Source organism: Lepisosteus platostomus, chromosome 7 (assembly GCF_059453375.1).
Source record: "Lepisosteus platostomus isolate fLepPlt1 chromosome 7, fLepPlt1.hap1, whole genome shotgun sequence".
Lineage (NCBI taxonomy): Eukaryota > Metazoa > Chordata > Actinopteri > Semionotiformes > Lepisosteidae > Lepisosteus > Lepisosteus platostomus.
This window is the reverse complement of record NC_142617.1, coordinates 10637363-10655239: the sequence shown is the minus strand read 5'-3', so window position 1 is coordinate 10655239 and position 17877 is coordinate 10637363. Positions and strand designations below refer to the sequence as shown.

The 17877-nt window shown below is 35.8% G+C and overlaps 1 protein-coding gene across 5 annotated transcripts in view; it reads left to right on the top strand.

Annotated features, from left to right (window-relative positions):
- Nucleotides 1-14671, top strand: part of dync2h1 (dynein cytoplasmic 2 heavy chain 1) — a 149434-nt gene extending 134763 nt beyond the window's left edge. For all 5 annotated transcript variants that reach the window (XM_088639212.1, XM_088639214.1, XM_088639211.1 and 2 more), the window contains 4 exons: nucleotides 7764-7873; nucleotides 9395-9476; nucleotides 11638-11754; nucleotides 13845-14671. In XM_088639212.1, the coding sequence (XP_088495338.1) occupies nucleotides 7764-7873; nucleotides 9395-9476; nucleotides 11638-11754; nucleotides 13845-14003 (468 nt within the window). In that variant the 3' untranslated portion in view covers nucleotides 14004-14671. The remainder of the gene's footprint in view (nucleotides 1-7763; nucleotides 7874-9394; nucleotides 9477-11637; nucleotides 11755-13844) is intronic.
- Nucleotides 14672-17877: the final 3206 nt, after the last annotated feature.

Sequence of the window (17877 nt, the reverse complement as noted above, 5' to 3'; positions counted from 1 at the left end):
ATTTAATCTCTAATAACAATCATGGTGCTAAAGAACCACTACATTTCTAAGTATTTAATAACTCCCATTATAACACCTTATTTCCTTTTGATACTTAATTATCATTTTAATTAATTGATTAAATGATGGGGAAAATAAAACCCCAAGGACACAGAATTCTGCAAGGCTGTGTTATTAGCATGTTCATTAGCTGAAGCTCTTTGATTTTCATTCAAGATAACATTTATGCAAACCTCAGGATAAACCATGCTTGCCAAAATTGTTTCTGGGCTGAATTGGTCCGTCTTTTTCATGAAAATAAACTCATAGCATTATTTTCAGTTTAGGCATTTAATATTTAATTCTCATGCTCTGTAAAAGCAGGACTGTCTCAGCCTCTTGATACATAACACTTTGTGTAACACCTTCGATGTGTCTTACTGGCCACTCTGCTCTACATACCTCTGCACCTGATTGACAACATCTTAGTATCATAAGAATGGTTAAAAACAAAAGGACACAATAAAGCCCATTTAAACCCTAGTTAGTTATCCAATGATCTCAGCCATTAGATGAAAACATGAAAGATGCATTGGGTTCAACAACATGGTTAAGTAGCTTGTTCCATACTCCCACAATCCTTTGGGAAAATAAGTAGTGCCCTCATGTTCATGTTCACTGTTCATTTAGAAGAAGTCATCTGGGTTATCTTTATCCCTTGAGGATTTTGATTGTTGAAGCCTCCATGGAATTTTCTTTCTAAGACTAAAAATATTCTGTTGCTTCAATTTGTCAGGGTACTGTAGGACATTCTCTTAAAACCTGGATTGTATAATCTTGTATACTGATTTCAGAATGGCATATCCAGTACTATATTCTGTACTGCATGTTAATGAGATGTTTTGAATATTTGTCACTTAGTGAATAGAGCAAATTAATTATTGCAATTAATTAAACAACTGTGGATCCTTCCTTTAAAAAAGAGAACATACTGTATCTGTGTAGTCTTAACTTTCATTTTCACCTGTTAAGAACATACAACAACATACAGCAATCACACATAATTAGCCATTTAACTCTTTTCAGTTGTGCTCTTTTGCAAGATAAATCTATCAGCATGCTAGATCTAATGTTTGACATAAACTACCTTAGCTGATATGATACAAACATTTCATGTGAAAAGATGCTTGAATTATTTTTAAAAGCATTTCTGGCCCAGCACATACCTTAATATCACTTCAGTTTTTATTTTTTTAAGGTGTGCTATATTTCCTGAGTTTGCAGTCAAGCAACCTTGGGCGAAACTAAAAAGGAAGGAAAAGTGTTCTCCCTAACCATTGAGAATAATCATACAATTTTTAATATTCCATTGTAAGAATGATCACTTTACAGTGGTTCAGAAATTTCCTTCCCATTAATCTGGGATTCAGTCACCAGTGGGTGTTACTGTACTGTAGCAAGAGCATTGGAAAAGAACATTTAATGCAGTAATAAATTTAACAGGTGTGTTTACACAGGTCATAACAGGATAATTATGTTGATGACACATTTAATATTTCCCTTTAAAACCTATTAAGACCTTTTAGTGCTGTCAAGTTCATTATGTTTTTTTTACAAATAGCTCTTTAACATGCATACAATAGTTCACACTTTGGGAAACATTTATCATAACTATGGCTTATTTTTATTCACCTGGATTTGAATTCTTTCAAGAAAATAACATTTAATCTCTGAAAGTATTTTTTAATTGCACAGCACTTCAATATAATTTCTGAATTTGAAGTCTGATATACAGGTTCATGAATACAAAACTTAAATCATGAAATTACTTAGGCATAATAAATAATTGCACTCTTAAACAGTATGTTGTTGGTATGAGGGAGCCAAATCTAATAGACTGACAGTTAATTGAGTTTAGCTGATTTTGTGAATATTGTGAAATATAGAAGTAATGGTTTCAGCCTCAGTTTCAGGTCCTTTTTAACCTTTTCATTTGTTTTCCATATTTGCTCTGCTCTTCTCTCCCTCTCTACAAACTCCGTCAGTTGTGCTCTTTTTATTTGGGCTCCAGAACCGTGTTTTGCTTCCAGAACCGTTCATGGAAAATTTCACTTGTTACCACACTGCTTTTGTGCTGCATCCTTTGATTCATTGCCTGCCTATGTGTTGTACATTTACTGCCTTTGGGAATGTTTTCTGATACTGCTGCAGCCTAGGCCTTATGGTTGACCACTGTTGTGCAGTCCTGGTCTGTTACAAGCCAACTTGCTCTGGAGAGAGATTACTTGTTGTCTGCAGAGAATATTGTGTGAATTGGCTGTTTAACTACAATTTGCTGTTAAAGCTTCTTGCTGTTTATATATACAGCAGCCATATGCTGTGTTGTTGTTGTTTATGATTATTAAGTCTACATACCTTGACTAAGCACATGAGGAACAATGTCAGTTAAAATTATTACTATTGCCCTGTCTGTCTCATTCTGAAATATTGTTATATTTCTTTATTTTAATCAAGACAAATCATCTTCACACTTAATGTGGACCAACATATTATCTTGTTATAGTAAGAGCAATTTCTTATCTCTGTTCATTTTGTACATGACACAACAACCCATCCAATTATTCTTCATCGTTTCAGTGTTTTCAGTTGATTATAGTAGGAATCTATGGCGTGCCTTTGTAGTGGACATTTGCAGGAGATCTGCCTGGCTAATGATCTTTTACCATTTTGAACTTGAAACCTTGTAAACAAACTGGCACTTTGAGTAACTTACATTGTACTACTGGGTAATGTTGTCAGGCATTGCAAACAGGCACAGACTGGCTAAAACTAAATCCTTGGCTCTGTCACACTCAGGGAAAAAGGACTTCAGCCAAGTTGGAAGTCTGTTTGTCTGTGCTGGAATTTAGCCATAACAGACACTTTAAAATACACTTCCTATCTTTTTAAACAAACAAAGGGAGGGCACTGTATTATGTAAGGACCAAATACCACAATGATCTGTACAACTGGATTGTACTTTCATATCTTAGACCTGACTATCCATTTAATGCACAGACACAACTTTCTTTCTGTAGTAAGTTATGATGAGATACTACTCAAAGCATTATGGCTTCAGTCCCATCAGCTGACAAAGTACTAATGCACCCTGAGTTGTGAAAAATCAGTGCTATAGACAAGGATCCTGAAGTTTGTCTCAGGATAAGATACAGTTGAGACTATTGAAAAACCAGCTTTTGCTGTTTCTTCTCTGCAATGTCATGCTGTTAAATCCAAAAATGATTGATTATTCAAATAAATGTATTAAAATATTTTAAAATATTACAATATTAATAAACAATTATTAAAATAACATTTTACAAATGTAAAGGGTATGTTAAAGTATTTTTAATGCAGTGAATTTGGCAGCATTTACCCATCAATGTACCTGTCCATCCACTCTCCTAGCTACAGTCCATTTTAATCCTTTTATAATTGCCATTTTATATATTTCAGTTGAATGTGTTAGAAAATTATAAATAGGGCGGTCTGATCAGCCGTTCTAAGTGGTATTTTGCAAAGAATTTATTTAAAATTATATTTGGAACTGAACAATGCTTACAAGAGAATAGTGATATAATTTACTAGATACCAGTGAATTCTTATTTTAAAAAGTAATGGAAGTAATTTAGCATGTAATAAGTATTGCAATATGCAAACAGGATATTTTTTCATCTGTCTCAAAAATTGAAACAAATATAAAAAAAAAAACCTGTAGGACTACTGAAAAATGGGTAGTCTGATAATGGTACCTTAGAATAATGTTAAACACACAGTGGAACGTGGGTTGTCAATTTCTGTCCTCATCCTACACATAAGCATTTCTTTCATCATCTGAATACGCTAATTGTATTCTACAAGATGGAGCATAATTTGGAAGTAATTCAAAGTTAAAAGTAATACTCAAATTCATCTTAGAAACATTAAGGTGAAAAAAACAGTAGTCTCTATGATTCTTTTATTATATGCGGTACATGAAGCACAGTTTGCCCGCAGGGATTAAGACAGATACGGATCAAATTGCTGAAATGGAAAATTCACAAATCTTTTGCAACTTAATGTGGTTGTGGACTGTAAATTACATTTATAAACATTGAATTCCATCAGCTAAGATTAGCCTACTGATTGTATTACTCAATAAGATGGGTTTATGACATGACAGGCAAGAAATGTCTTCTTTGCAACACTACATTCTTTTTGAAAACATCGAACTCCAACCTTACATCCAAGTAGTATTGTAAACACACAGCTAAACAGGTTGCCATCATTCACTGAACCTGAAATGAATCGATAGAAGTTTAGTCCTCAGCATTGTTCATCTGCTGCAGGTGTTGGCGCATGGAATATTATAAAGTTTATAATATTTTGTATATTTTGTTAAATCCTTGCAGTTTGGGTGGGAAGGGAAAAGGCTAATATTTTGATTATCCAAATAACGAATTAAAAATGTTATTTGTTTAAATTTGAATTAAAATTTTTTTTTTTGTACTTTTAATAACTGCACCCACTACTATTATTGCTACTTTTGTGTTATTTCTTACTTCTGGGGAGAGATGCAGTAACACACGTGACCAATTACATGTGTACAATTTGGTGGTTTCGTACAGTGAGTCCCATGTTGATTGTGCTGTACTGAATAACCATGAAAAAAATCAGAATCACTGTAGTTTAAGAAAAAATAAAGAGAGTTTGTAAGTGTGAATAACAACAAATGTACTTTATTATGAATACCGAGTGTTACAGTATATTTTTAGACTGGAATTAATAAGGTGGCTGGGAAGATATTAAGTTGCATCTGGTGGAATAAAGTTGGATGAAAGGGTATCCAGGAACAGAGTTTTTGAGGGTTTTATATGTGAACAAGAACATTTTTAAAATAACCTTTTATTTGACAAGGAATAAGTGCAGCAGGGTCAGTTGAAGAGTATTTATGTGCACAATAATTGTTTCTGGTCAAGATTCTGGCAGCTGTATTTTTATACTTGTTGTGGTCTATTGATAGCTTGTGCTGTAAGGCCAATAAAGTGAGTGTTGCAGTGGTCTACAACAACAGCATTTTAAAGAACCTCAAACATCAGATAAGGAAAGATAGGGACAGAATCTAGTAGTGTTTAAGAACATAAGAAATCTAGTTGTCAAAAAGAACTCCAAGATTATAAGATGAAGATGGTTCCAGGCAGTTTTCTAAAGCAAGGTGCAACATAAGACATTAATTTTGATGAAAGATTATGTCTTCCATCCATCTTGTAGATTTGCACTTCTTGTTTTGGTATACTACAAAACAATAAATGCAGTAATTTAATGGCCATTTCTGCCATGACTGTGTAACCAATTATCAAAACTGATCTGTGCAGCCAGTTCTGAAGGCAGGATAGTTGCCAGTGATTATCTTCAGTAGATGTTTTGTAAAGGAAAGCATTATTCTTTTTATAGACCACCAAAATTAATTTATTATTTTCAGTGTCAAAGTGATTATGAAGCAGAGTGTCTGAACAATTTGCTACAGTGTAACCTTTTAATCCCAACCTGTAATTACTGTAACCAGATTAAGCAAAAGAGGACACTGGCAGTTCTAAATAAATGCAATCATCCTTTTCTGTCTCTGATAATTACAGTGTTTCCTGAAAGGAAACACTGTGACTTTTTGTCAAAACAGTTCTTTGTATTATGTTTTATTTTTCTTTCATGAATATAAATACCCACAGTAATTATTTTGTTGCATCTTCTGACCTTTATATAATTTATATCACGTATAAGGATGACACATACAAATCTGAGTTCAGTAAACGATGCCTCACAACCTATTTTTAAAGTTTCAAAACCTGATCAAACTATAAAAACCAGAAATGAGTAGATCCATTTATTAATACTATTATTATCTAGTTAAGATCAATGCAGTGCTCTGCTCTGCTCTTCATTTATGTTAAGGGGATACGTGTTAAAATACCTGATATTTAATTGAAGAAAATATTTAATGTGTACAAGAATGTACATAGTAATCATGTATAATTTTATCTCCTCAGTTCATAATTTACTCCTTTGAATCAGGTCCGTTGATGAAGGCTTACTGTATCTATTCAATGTACAAATTTCCAACTTAACATTATGTATTTAATGTGAATTTATAAGTCTCAGAGAATATCCCTTTCCATCTAGAGTCTGATTTTTACATTGATGGATGTCTTGTCACCTTTATAGTCTGGGAATGCACACAAAGGAGTATCCAATGTTCATCTGTTACAGTGATTGCCCTTGTGCCCTAGTGTAACTAAATCAGTGTGAACCTGTTACGATGAAGTGACCCTTTGGAGCTTCAAATGAATTGTAAGCTCTCTGGGTTATATGGCCAGTTTTTTTTTTTTGCTCAATGGATTGGCTTCTTTCCCTGCGTGTTGTGTGGCTTTTGTGGACTTGAAGGTGTCCAAGAAACGGCAGATAGGATCCCAGACAAGTACAAACTGCAGACGTGACACTTGAAACTGTCAACAGACCCACGTTCCAAAGATAAGTTACACTAAATCCTGATCTTCATGGAATCAGAGATTCATCAAATGGAAAAGAACTACTGTATTTTCTGTATTACAGTGTATGGGTTTCTTAATTTCATTTTGCATTGCAGACAGTATTCTTGCATGTTTTGTTTGCATAACAAAACTGTATTTACCATGTATCTGTAGCATTTTATATAAAGGAGACAATTTAAATTATAATATAAATATGCAGGTTTAATGTTTCTGTTAGTGATTCTTCTGACCAAAATAAAGCCACAGAAGGTTTCCCACAAATTCTAATGATACCATAGATGTTTTGCTCCATGACAAAAATTAACTTCTTGATATTTAACACACACAACAGACCCGTTAGGTGGAAGTTAACCAAGAAAAAAATAATTCAATTCATAAAGCAGTTTCCAGTTTCACCTTGTGCTTTACTAATTTACAGTAGTTCCATCTTTATTATTTGTTTATTAAGACTGAAAAAGCAAATGATTTGCTATGGTGAATTGTATGTTGATATTTTATTATAAATACTTCAAACAGTATGAGCATGTAATTAAGAGAATGCTATAATTTTCAAACTTTCATAAAACCTTTTTGTTATGTTTTTTTTTATAAGTATTAACGTGAAATGTGTAATTCTGTGAGCAGTCAGTGTTCAATATTGAGTTGGCTAGGTCACAGTGTGCCTCAGGTGCACACAGCAAGTTTGTGGCACAGGTGAGATTATAAATCTGAGTCCCCAGATACACTGTCACTGTTCATCAATGCCTGTGCATTGGATATCTCAGCATAAACAATTACAAGGTTAATTGGGGTTAATCATGGGAATGTACAGTAGGTGTGATTTACAAACAAAGCTGTGTATGATTTTTATAACATGTGCAAGACAAAACCATATTTTAAAACATTCCATAAAGGAGTTTACATATAAAACTAATATATTAAATTAGGAGGAAGACATCTGGGTCATGAGAATTATGCAATACTACTAATCTTTGTGAATCACATGAAAGCTCACAAGTTTAGAAATTAGCAAAAATAATTATGTAAAAGTGCCTATCTCAGTATAAGATGAACTGTTCACTTGCAGTACTACTCTCTCATAACTTTACAATAGTGCCTTTACACCATTGTATAAGACACATTCAACTGCCACAGATTATTGTAACATCTGTAATAATTATGTTGCAATAAAATCCATGAAATTACATGAAGTTCCTTTCATTTTGTGTTTTGAAACTCTAGAGCTGGGTAGAAAAGGCAGAAAGACAGAGTTTGCTCTCTGATGCTCTGGACCTGTCCGAACTCTTCCACCCCGACACTTTCCTTAATGCGCTAAGACAGGAGACAGCACGGTAAGTTTGTGGACTTGTTTGGAGGTGCATTCTGCCCATTTCTCCTTATTAATGATCAGACTGTTTTATCTTTGAAGCTATTATACATAATTATGTTATATGAAGTATAACAAAAATATATCTCAACATGTCATCCTTTTTTATTGAACCATGCAAAAAAAAATGCTTCCATAAAAATTATCTTTGCTTACACTGTCATGAAGCAAAATGCCCAATACCATTGTTTAGCTTAATTAGTATGTGAAAATGGCCTTTAAGACAGTTAGATCCTGGTTTATTAACCTTTTGGCACCCAAGTGGTGAGACATTAAGTTGGTTGAGCACAGTTAATGGATGATATAACTTGTTGAATGTCAAGCCTGGTAAGAATCAAGAAAGAAAACAGCACAAAGAAACCAATGAAAAAATTATAAAATACTTTTTTCTACTTTTAAAGAGAAAAATGATCTGTGCCATCAGTATGTTGGAAACACACCTCAGGTGGACTCACCAACAGTGAAGCCAGATCTTCTTCAGCAATTAATTTAGGTTTTGTGTAGACCAACCTGATAGACATTAATGAGTATGGCACAGATGTGTAGACTAATATCCTTCACTGCTGTGTACAGCAGCCCAATCAAAGTGTGATGATCTGGGCGGGATTATCTAGTCACTACAGAACTCCACTTGTAATAATTGATGGCAGTGTGACCGCATAGCACTGTATTAGTTAAGTGCTGAGACCTCACATACTGCCCTTCCTGTGGGCTTATCCCGACGTACTGAATCTTCCTGCTGCACAAACTTAATTTAACAATTTCTTGTGAGACGCCCTACTTGCCAAGCTTAAACTCAATTGAACATTTGTTGGATGGGTTGGAATGGGATGATGTGTGGCATCTAGGGCTCAAAGACCTGTGATCTGGGAACATGTGTTTAGAGGAATGGGACAGAATACCACAAGACATTAGATTGCAAATGATTATATTACTTGCTTCAGTCGCAACATGTACTACTAGTCTTTGACTTTCACAACGGACCCCCTAGTAGGGATGCACAAAGTCACAGAGCAGTTCAATGTAGTTTTAAAATAAGTTTATTATGAAAAGACCTTCCAGAAAGTTGAACAGAAAGCATCAACAAATTCTATGTTCTTTTATACAGTACATGGAAAATCTTACATTGTCACACATCTCTCATAGCCTAAATGCAATCCTGTCATCGACAGTGTCTCACAACAGGTGTATTGCCTGCTTTCATAACTTAAATCAACTATGTTTAATTGAAATATACGCTCTGTTAATTGCAATATGAATCAATATAACCACATTAACCTGTACGGTATCTGTTAAATAAAATGTCAGTACACCTGCCACAAAAAATAATTTAATAACTTTCTGATTCTTAGATGTTTTGCATCTATGTATATATTTTCTTGTTTTTCTCTTTTACTTTGCTTTGTTCTGAACGCTTTCCTTTTGATTTGTACAAATGTAAATAATTTTTGTAAAATTGTATCATGTCTTGATTTTTTATATAAAGATTAATGGGTTGTTCCATGGACAGCCTGAAGTTTGTAGCATCTTGGAAAAGCAGAATCACGGAGGCAAAGCTGCAGGTTAAGGTAATACAAAAAAGTGGTCACATTGCAATTATATACTAAATAAATTAAAAACAAATGTCATGGAAACTCAATAAAATTATATCTGTTCACTCTTCTCACAATACCTCATATGCCTTTGTTTTTCTTTAGCTGTGGTTCAGAAGCTCAGGTCACAAAGTTTGTCTTGGCCCTCTGTGGGTGTTTTAATGTTATTGTTTGAGTTTACCTCATTGTTAAGGACTATTATTCCATCTCTGTATTCCTAGACTCCATAGGCTACAGTTTTCACCAAAACATTCAGGAGATAATTAAAGGAAATGACCACTGGCATGGAGAATTCCCATTCACTGAAAATGTTGGTTTATCCTGTGATATAAACTGGAGACAGTCTCTTTAATTCAAATTGGTCACAGGACTTGGCAACAGACAGTTGGCATGTGGTGTTCATTTAAAATATTTTGTTACTCTATCATTATGGTTTCTGATACCATCTCCTTACTTTTTTTTCATGTAACACATTTTGAATCTTTACCTTTTTGTCCTTTTTAAAAAGGAAGGGTCTTATTTATGAATCGTTTATTGTTTCTAACACAAAACAATAATCTGTATTGCTAAGAGATCTGGAATATTACTCAGAAGTTGTGATATCTTCTTTCTAAAAGTGTTCTTTCCTGAAAAATGCATTGAATATTTCATCTGATGGTTAAAACTATTAATCTAATTAGTTTATGATAACTGAAGTCCATTAATTTATTCTTAAAATATTAACTCTTGTATCTGAATATATATGGATGATACAACTATAGCACTCTTATAGGGAAAGAATTGTTTGTTTTGTTTATCTGGTTTGCCTTGTATGCTGCAGTTAGTCAAGCTTTCCATTATTATTCCTGTTAATGCTTTTTAATCTGGCACATGCTTTCTTCTACGCTGTCTTGAAAAACTTAGGAATTTTTGAATAAGCAGAGCAGGATGAACACTTGGTTTTCCTAATGGGTGGTTATTTCCAATATGTCATAGGTATTTAGGTCACAGGAAAATACAACGCATCATAATGATATTTATGATAATGGAAATGTGTAAACTTACTGTTTATCACTCCCTCTCCTGATTCTTGAGAGGAAACAGGGATGTGTTTTCTTCATTTTCTGTGATTACCCATTGTTGTAGGACTTCTGGTGTCCTGAAGGTGCATTGTTTTCACTAATCGGGACTGGAAACCTGTGGTCTGATTGCTAATTGCATTTACAGTGGTTCCATTGCACCATAAATTGACCACAGGAACTGAACAATAACTATGGAATATGTATTTATGTTTAAGGCCTTTGTTTGATTATGAAATTTTCTCTATTTTGTCTAATTTAAATGTAAGCATCTTGTATGGATTCAAATTGTGCCCATCTCTCACGTTGTAGAAAAAATGTTTTTTGACTGGTTTTTAACAAAGTTACTTGCTATTTGTTAAGAAGTGTATTAATAAAGAGGTTTAATTAGGGATCAGCATGTGAGCTGCATATGAACAAGTAGACATTAATTCTTCTCTGAAGAGTAGAAAAAAGTCACTATTGGAAGGCTCCACAGCCAAAATGATTTTTTTTTTTACTTTTCACTCTCTACTACTCACTGCGGAATCAATCTCTAATTGTTCAATTACAATTAATGTATTTTCTGAACTTAAATCCCCATGCTTCTGTTTGTTGATTTTCCTAAGGTATAAAGTGTTTTGATATACATGTCATGTCAATGTTTCAGCCTCAGTTTTTCTCTTTCATTTTATGTTAAACAGTTGTTGAATTAATATAATTGCTGAAGAAATTAAAGTATCATAAACAGTATATATTGAAACAATTTTGTGGAAGATAAGCATTATTCTCTAATTCCTCTGAATATTCCACACAATAACCTGTTTATAAAGTCACTATAATTGCCCAAAGTGACCACCACTGGAAGCTTGAGGTTGTTATCCATGGAGGAGTAATATTTGTAAGCCTGGCCTTTAATAAAAATGTATTATTATTTGCTGTGTAATCTAACCTTGCCTGCGGAATTTGCCCTGCTTTGGTGTTCCTGTGGTGCCAATGGACGTGAGTCAAAACAAATCAACTGGTGTGAGGCTTGTTAATATAAATAGTGACATTTAATGTTCACTGTCATTTGTAAATATTTTATGTTTTCATGGCAGATTGATGGCTTGAAATTGGAAGGATGCAGTTTTGACGGAAACCGTCTTTCAGAGAACCAGCATGACTCTCCCAGCGTGTCACCAGTGCCCCCTTGTTATATGGCCTGGATTCCTCAGGTACTGAATTATTTAGTCTTTTAAACCTTTAACTTCCATTACTGGCCTCAGTGTCTTATCTCTCTCACACAGTACATTCCCAGAGCCCTGCTACTATCATAAGTGCCACTTAATCCAATTGATGATGTCCTTAATAGGCTTTTCAATAAAACATCTATTTCTGTACTAAAAAAGAAAACTCATTATTAGTAAAAAAAAAAACATATATGCACAGTATCAATGTACAATTATAGTTTCGGTATTGTGTTCTTATAAATCTGGACTGAAAAAAGCAGGGAAAATATGTAGACTTTGCAATTGCTTATTCAAAACATTCAGTAGTTTGCAGAAGGAACTACTTTGATAGAAGTACTAAATGTTTATTTGTTGGCTCAAATGAACAAAACATATTCAGGTGATGTAACAGATTGTTGATGCATGTGAGGGCTTAAAATGCAGAAGAACTTTTTTTTTTTTCATTTATACTTCTGAAACTGACCAACAGGTGGAATTTAGAAATTCTTTCATTCAATATGTTATCTAATGATTATAGCCTCCTGAAGTCATTTAAAGGACAGATCCATTCTCTACATACTTCAGTTATAACTCGTTTTTTCTGTTTGTCAATTCAGTATCTTCAAGTTCCAGACAGTAGGGGTACAATAATATAGCAAAAGGACAGTTTGTTCAAAGTTCATTGTTTTCATGTCTCTTTACTTCCTGTTTTCAAGTATTTGTTCCTGTGAAGTCTTGGCTCATATAAGTTTGCTCTTTTTTAAATAAAATACCAATGCCACTGTTTGAGTTTCCTTACATATCTCATATCCCACAACCATGGAGGAATTTGCTAGGAGGGAGACTGGAATAACAATAAGAACTCGAGAGGAAATAATAAATAAGATTTAGCAAGGAAATGTATTGCCTTTTGTTTCGGTTTTAAGAGAACGTAAATTACATGATATGGAGGTGTGGAGTGAGAACAAGAGAGTTGATAAGAGTGCATGAAATGTTTCTTTTGCATTTTGAAGAGCAATATTTGTTTACAGAGTCCCGTCACCTGTTACATTTTTTTACAGCTGCTGTCTTCATTTATTTAGCCCATTTTGGGCTCCCTTTGGGTTTACTATTGAAGTGTACTCTAATGAGACCTGATTAACACGGAAATGAGATAAAAAACAGGTGGCAGATTCTTGATCTCATTCTTTGATGTTTTCACCTTTGTGACTTTGTTTGATGTAGTCTTAAAGAAGTCTGTTCTGAGCGCACAGCTCTGTAATTTCAGTAAAAGCCTAGAATATAAGAAAAGGGCTTTTGGCCAATGTAGTTTGGTTGCTAGCAGCTGATTGAGCTAAGGATCTCACCTAGGCTTTTCCTGAAATAAGCTTGGAACTACTACTTTCTACTTTGACAAAGATGGCTGGGTGTGCAGATTCAGACCCCTACACCTCTGTACAAAAAAATGCCATCACTTACCCAGTTTCTACCTGTGTCCTCTGGTTTCTGTTTTACTCTTGTTTCTAAAGAAGGCCATTCGGCTCAGTTTGTCAGAGCTTTTGAGGATTTTTAATCCTTCAGTCAGGTCCCCTCAGAATTGTCTTTCAGTTCTTTGACCTGTCAGTTTAAGACATTTCTTTAAATATGGAAATTAATCTTTTATGAGGAACTTTGTGCTCTGTTTGTATCCATTACTGCTGTTGGAGAAGTGGGTTTTCATGTCTTAGATATATCTAGGTAAGGAAGTTAAAAACTTAAATGAAGCTAAACTTTCCTATAGTATTTCTTTAAACCCTTTTCATCCTGCAGCCCAATTAAAGGTTGGAAAGTGGAAAATTCTTGTAAACTCTTGTAGTTCATAAACACTTGTAAAACTTTATGATTTATTCTAATTGTCAGCAATCATTTATAGTATACAGCAGCTGGAGCTTTCATGATTTAATAGTCTTTAACTGAAAAATCAGTTATATCAGACTAAAATGCAGGTCTTTGATTTTCTAGTGGCTGTAATGGTAACATATTACTGCTAGGACTTTTGTCATGTTTTCATATTACATTTATTTTTAATACTCTTCCTTTTCCTCTTCCTATTGTGTTATTATTTGATACTGAAACAGAGTGCCAGTGGATGCTACTCTCCTGAAGAATGCATCTCGTTGCCTTTGTACGCAAGTGCAGAGCGAACACGTGTGGTAACCAACATCGATGTGCCCTGTGGGGGAAACTCTGACCAGTGGATCCAGTGTGGGGCAGCACTGTTTTTAAAACAGCAGTAACATTCGCACAGCTGGGTAATAATACTCTAAATAACTATATTATCTGTTCGAAAGACATGTATTAATGTCGATTCCAATGTATAATTTAATGTTTTAATACTTTACAAATTGATTACTGTCTGGTGTTCATGTTTTTGCATTTGTTTATAGTGACTCCTTTATGTATAAAATGTGATTTCAGTGAAATGGCAGTGATGAGCTTGGATCAGATTGAATAAAAGATTGTTTGAAAGTTTTGTCCAATACATTACGCAAACATTAATATCTGAATTTGTTCGACTATTTTTTGTAAAATCCAAAGGTATTAGCTGGTGTATGGTGAAATGTTTTCTTAGAAGGTCAAGATGCTTAGTTTGTATAATAGTCCTCTCCTTTTTCTTTAGACCTGATTAAAACAATACTCTTCTTTTTCAGTTTTTTTTAATAAGACTGTTAAGTTATTGGGAATATCATTTATGACAAACCTGTTCATAGTCTTGGGTTAAAAAGACTGCTAAATAAATTAAACACTTCATACTGTTTATACTCTATAAAAATATCTCTTTATTTTGTGCTACTTTACTGTATATACAGTATCTTGAACTATGACCAGATTCAATGTATTCCTGTTATTTCCCAATTATATCTTAAAAATTGTAAAAAAATATTAAAAAATTACTTGTTATTGAGCTGCTTCTTTCTTTTTAATACTGTACTTTCAAAAATGTATTTTAATGTGTTAGTACAAAAAGCAAGTTAATCAGATATTCTACAGAAAAGTTTAGCACCACATAAAGTATCTGATATATGGTGAGGAATCTACAAGGTGTCATCTACCATTTACCGCATGAAAGGTATATTTTGTTCACTGTACTGCCAGAATAGTGTGTAAAGTATATATAATGAGTATATATGGTACATGCAAATTAAATTACATTTCTCTAGTGTTTTAGTGTCTCAGTTTGTCGGGGATAATGAGGGATCTTGTTTTTAATGAAGCTGCTGACTCACCAAGACTATAGCCCAAAAATTTTTTTTTACATTTCAACACCTGCCAAAAAGGTTTTAGATGAGTGTTCAGTTTGCTGTCTTGTGAAGAGTGGGTTTTCATGTCTTAGATATGTCTAGGTAAGGGAGTTAAAAACTTTTTCCATAGATTCCTTTCTAAGACAATAATTGCCACAGCCCTGCAACTAAGTGCCATTAAGTAAAGTTTTTTGCAATCATGTTCATAAGTTACATTATGCAAATAACCAATATTAATATTTTTCATGCTGAACATAAAAGCATGTGACCTTAGACTAAGCTGACAGTTGCTTTGGGCTCTTCCAGTGCAGTCTTAATGGTAACATGTTTTAGCGACTCCCCGGCAGATAAAGATTTATTACCCTGCAGCTTAAACATGTAAATTTAAATACATTTCTCTAGTGTTTTGGTGTATCTATTTGTCTGGGAAGATGAGGGATCATGTTTTTAATGAAGCTGCTGACTCACCAAGAAATCTCAACTATTCTGGATTTAACAAAGCACTTCAAGGGTAGAAACAATGAATATAAACAATATTTGACATTGTATCTTGGTACAAAATTTTAGTCATGTGGCTACAAAGGTTTAGTCATGTTGCCATCTTGTTTTTCCCCCCAATAGAGAAAAAGCTATTACTAGGAATATGTATTTGTCGTTGTTGTCCGTCTCTCCCCTCTCTATTCATCATAATTTAAACTGTCTAGTTTCTTTTGAAAATTATCCCTTTAGCCATTTTCTGACCACTTTATCCAATACAGGGTTGTGGCAGAGCCGGAGCCTATCCTGACAAACAACGGACAGGCTAGACAAACTCTACGCTGGACTTCAGGCCATTGCTGGGCAGACATAGAGATACAAACACAGACATACAGTAAACATGCACACAGTCACACCAGGGACTAAGTTCCCGATTAACATACTGTATATTTTTGGACATTAGATCGAAATCAGTCCTAACCTCTGTGCCTGCGTGCTGTCCAATTTAAAATATTTACTGCACAAAAAGAACTAGAAGTCTAGACCAAGCTTGTGGACCACTAGTATGTTAGTTATTTTTGTGTGTGCTATGGCTGGGATTTTTGGTTGTTTTTTTTTCTCCCATGGAACATATAATTAGTTGACTTGATGACCCCTGTATTTCAGAAAAATGAAGGCTAACACCTGGCATGGTCTTTGCTCAGAAGGGTGGATGTATGTCAATTCTTAAGACTCTAGTTTTGTTTAGTCTGTCTGACCGGTTTCCAGCCATGTGAAAGTGAAAATAACCTTAGTAATTAGGAAACCAAATGGTGAAAAGCAAGAAAACTTTATTTTTTTAATAGAGAGAAGGAAAGAATGTACTGTAATAGCTGCTAGTGTGGAAGGTAATGCATTAAAACAGAACAACTAATCTTGGGAAAACATTAAACATATTGTAACGCAACGGGGGCTCAGGCGGGCGCCCTTGCCGCATCTGGTCGGCCCCATCCCGACTGGAGGCTCGAACCCGGGACTCCCGCGTCTCTCTGCAGCGACCTAGCCCCGTGAGCTAAAGAGAGATCTCTCTACAGCCCAGTAGCTGTAGTCCTGCTATCACAGGGAAGGGCGGTGACGTCACCTGCTCTGGTACGCCGGCTCTTACACAGTACCTGTCGGCCGTAAGCGTTACACTCTTCCCCGCTTAAATCGCCGTCCCCGGCGAAGGGCTATCCCACCCCGCTTCTGACACCAATGTAACGCAACGGGGGCTCAGGCGGGCGCCCTTGCCGCATTAGGTCGGCCCCTGCACCGTCCGGGGCTCGAACCCAGGACTTCCGCGTCTCTCTGCAGCGACCTAGCCCCGTGAGCCAAAGAGAGATCTCTCCACAGCCCAGTAGCTGTGGTCCTGCTATCACAGGGAAGGGCGGTGACGTCACCCGCTCTGGTACGCCGGCTCTTACACACAGTGCTTGTCGGCCGTAAGCGTTACACTCTCCCCCGCTTAAATCGCCGTCCCCGGCGAAGGGCTATCCCACCCCGCTTCTGACACCAATGTAACGCAACGGGGCTCAGGCGGGCGCCCTCGCCGCATTAGGTCGGCCCCTGCACCGTCCGGGGCTCGAACCCGGGACTTCCGCGTCTCTCTGCAGCGACCTAGCCCCGTGAGCCAAAGAGAGATCTCTCTACAGCCCAGTAGCTGTAGTCCTGCTATCACAGGGAAGGGCGGTGACGTCACCTGCTCTGGTACGCCGGCTCTTACACAGTACCTGTCGGCCGTAAGCGTTACACTCTTCCCCGCTTAAATCGCCGTCCCCGGCGAAGGGCTATCCCACCCCGCTTCTGACACCAATGTAACGCAACGGGGGCTCAGGCGGGCGCCCTTGCCGCATTAGGTCGGCCCCTGCACCGTCCGGGGCTCGAACCCAGGACTTCCGCGTCTCTCTGCAGCGACCTAGCCCCGTGAGCCAAAGAGAGATCTCTCCACAGCCCAGTAGCTGTGGTCCTGCTATCACAGGGAAGGGCGGTGACGTCACCCGCTCTGGTACGCCGGCTCTTACACACAGTGCTTGTCGGCCGTAAGCGTTACAATATGTTAATGAGAATGGAATCATGACAGATAAACCTCAGGGTTCCTTACAGCTTAGCAAATGTTCACCAGTTGATGTGAGTTATAGTTTCACTCTAATCAGCCAAGTAAAGAGATGCCATAGTGAAAAATAATGCCTTGATTGTAAATAGTTCTTACATTTCTAGCAAATGTTTGAGCACTTAAACTTATGTATGAATGTATGGACCTCTCAGATAGCCCTATTTATTATGACTATGTAAGTAAGGTTTATAGACCTTTTTAGTGTACATACTGTATAAACCTTGATCATTTTTTTATTATTAACATTATTGATAACTAAGC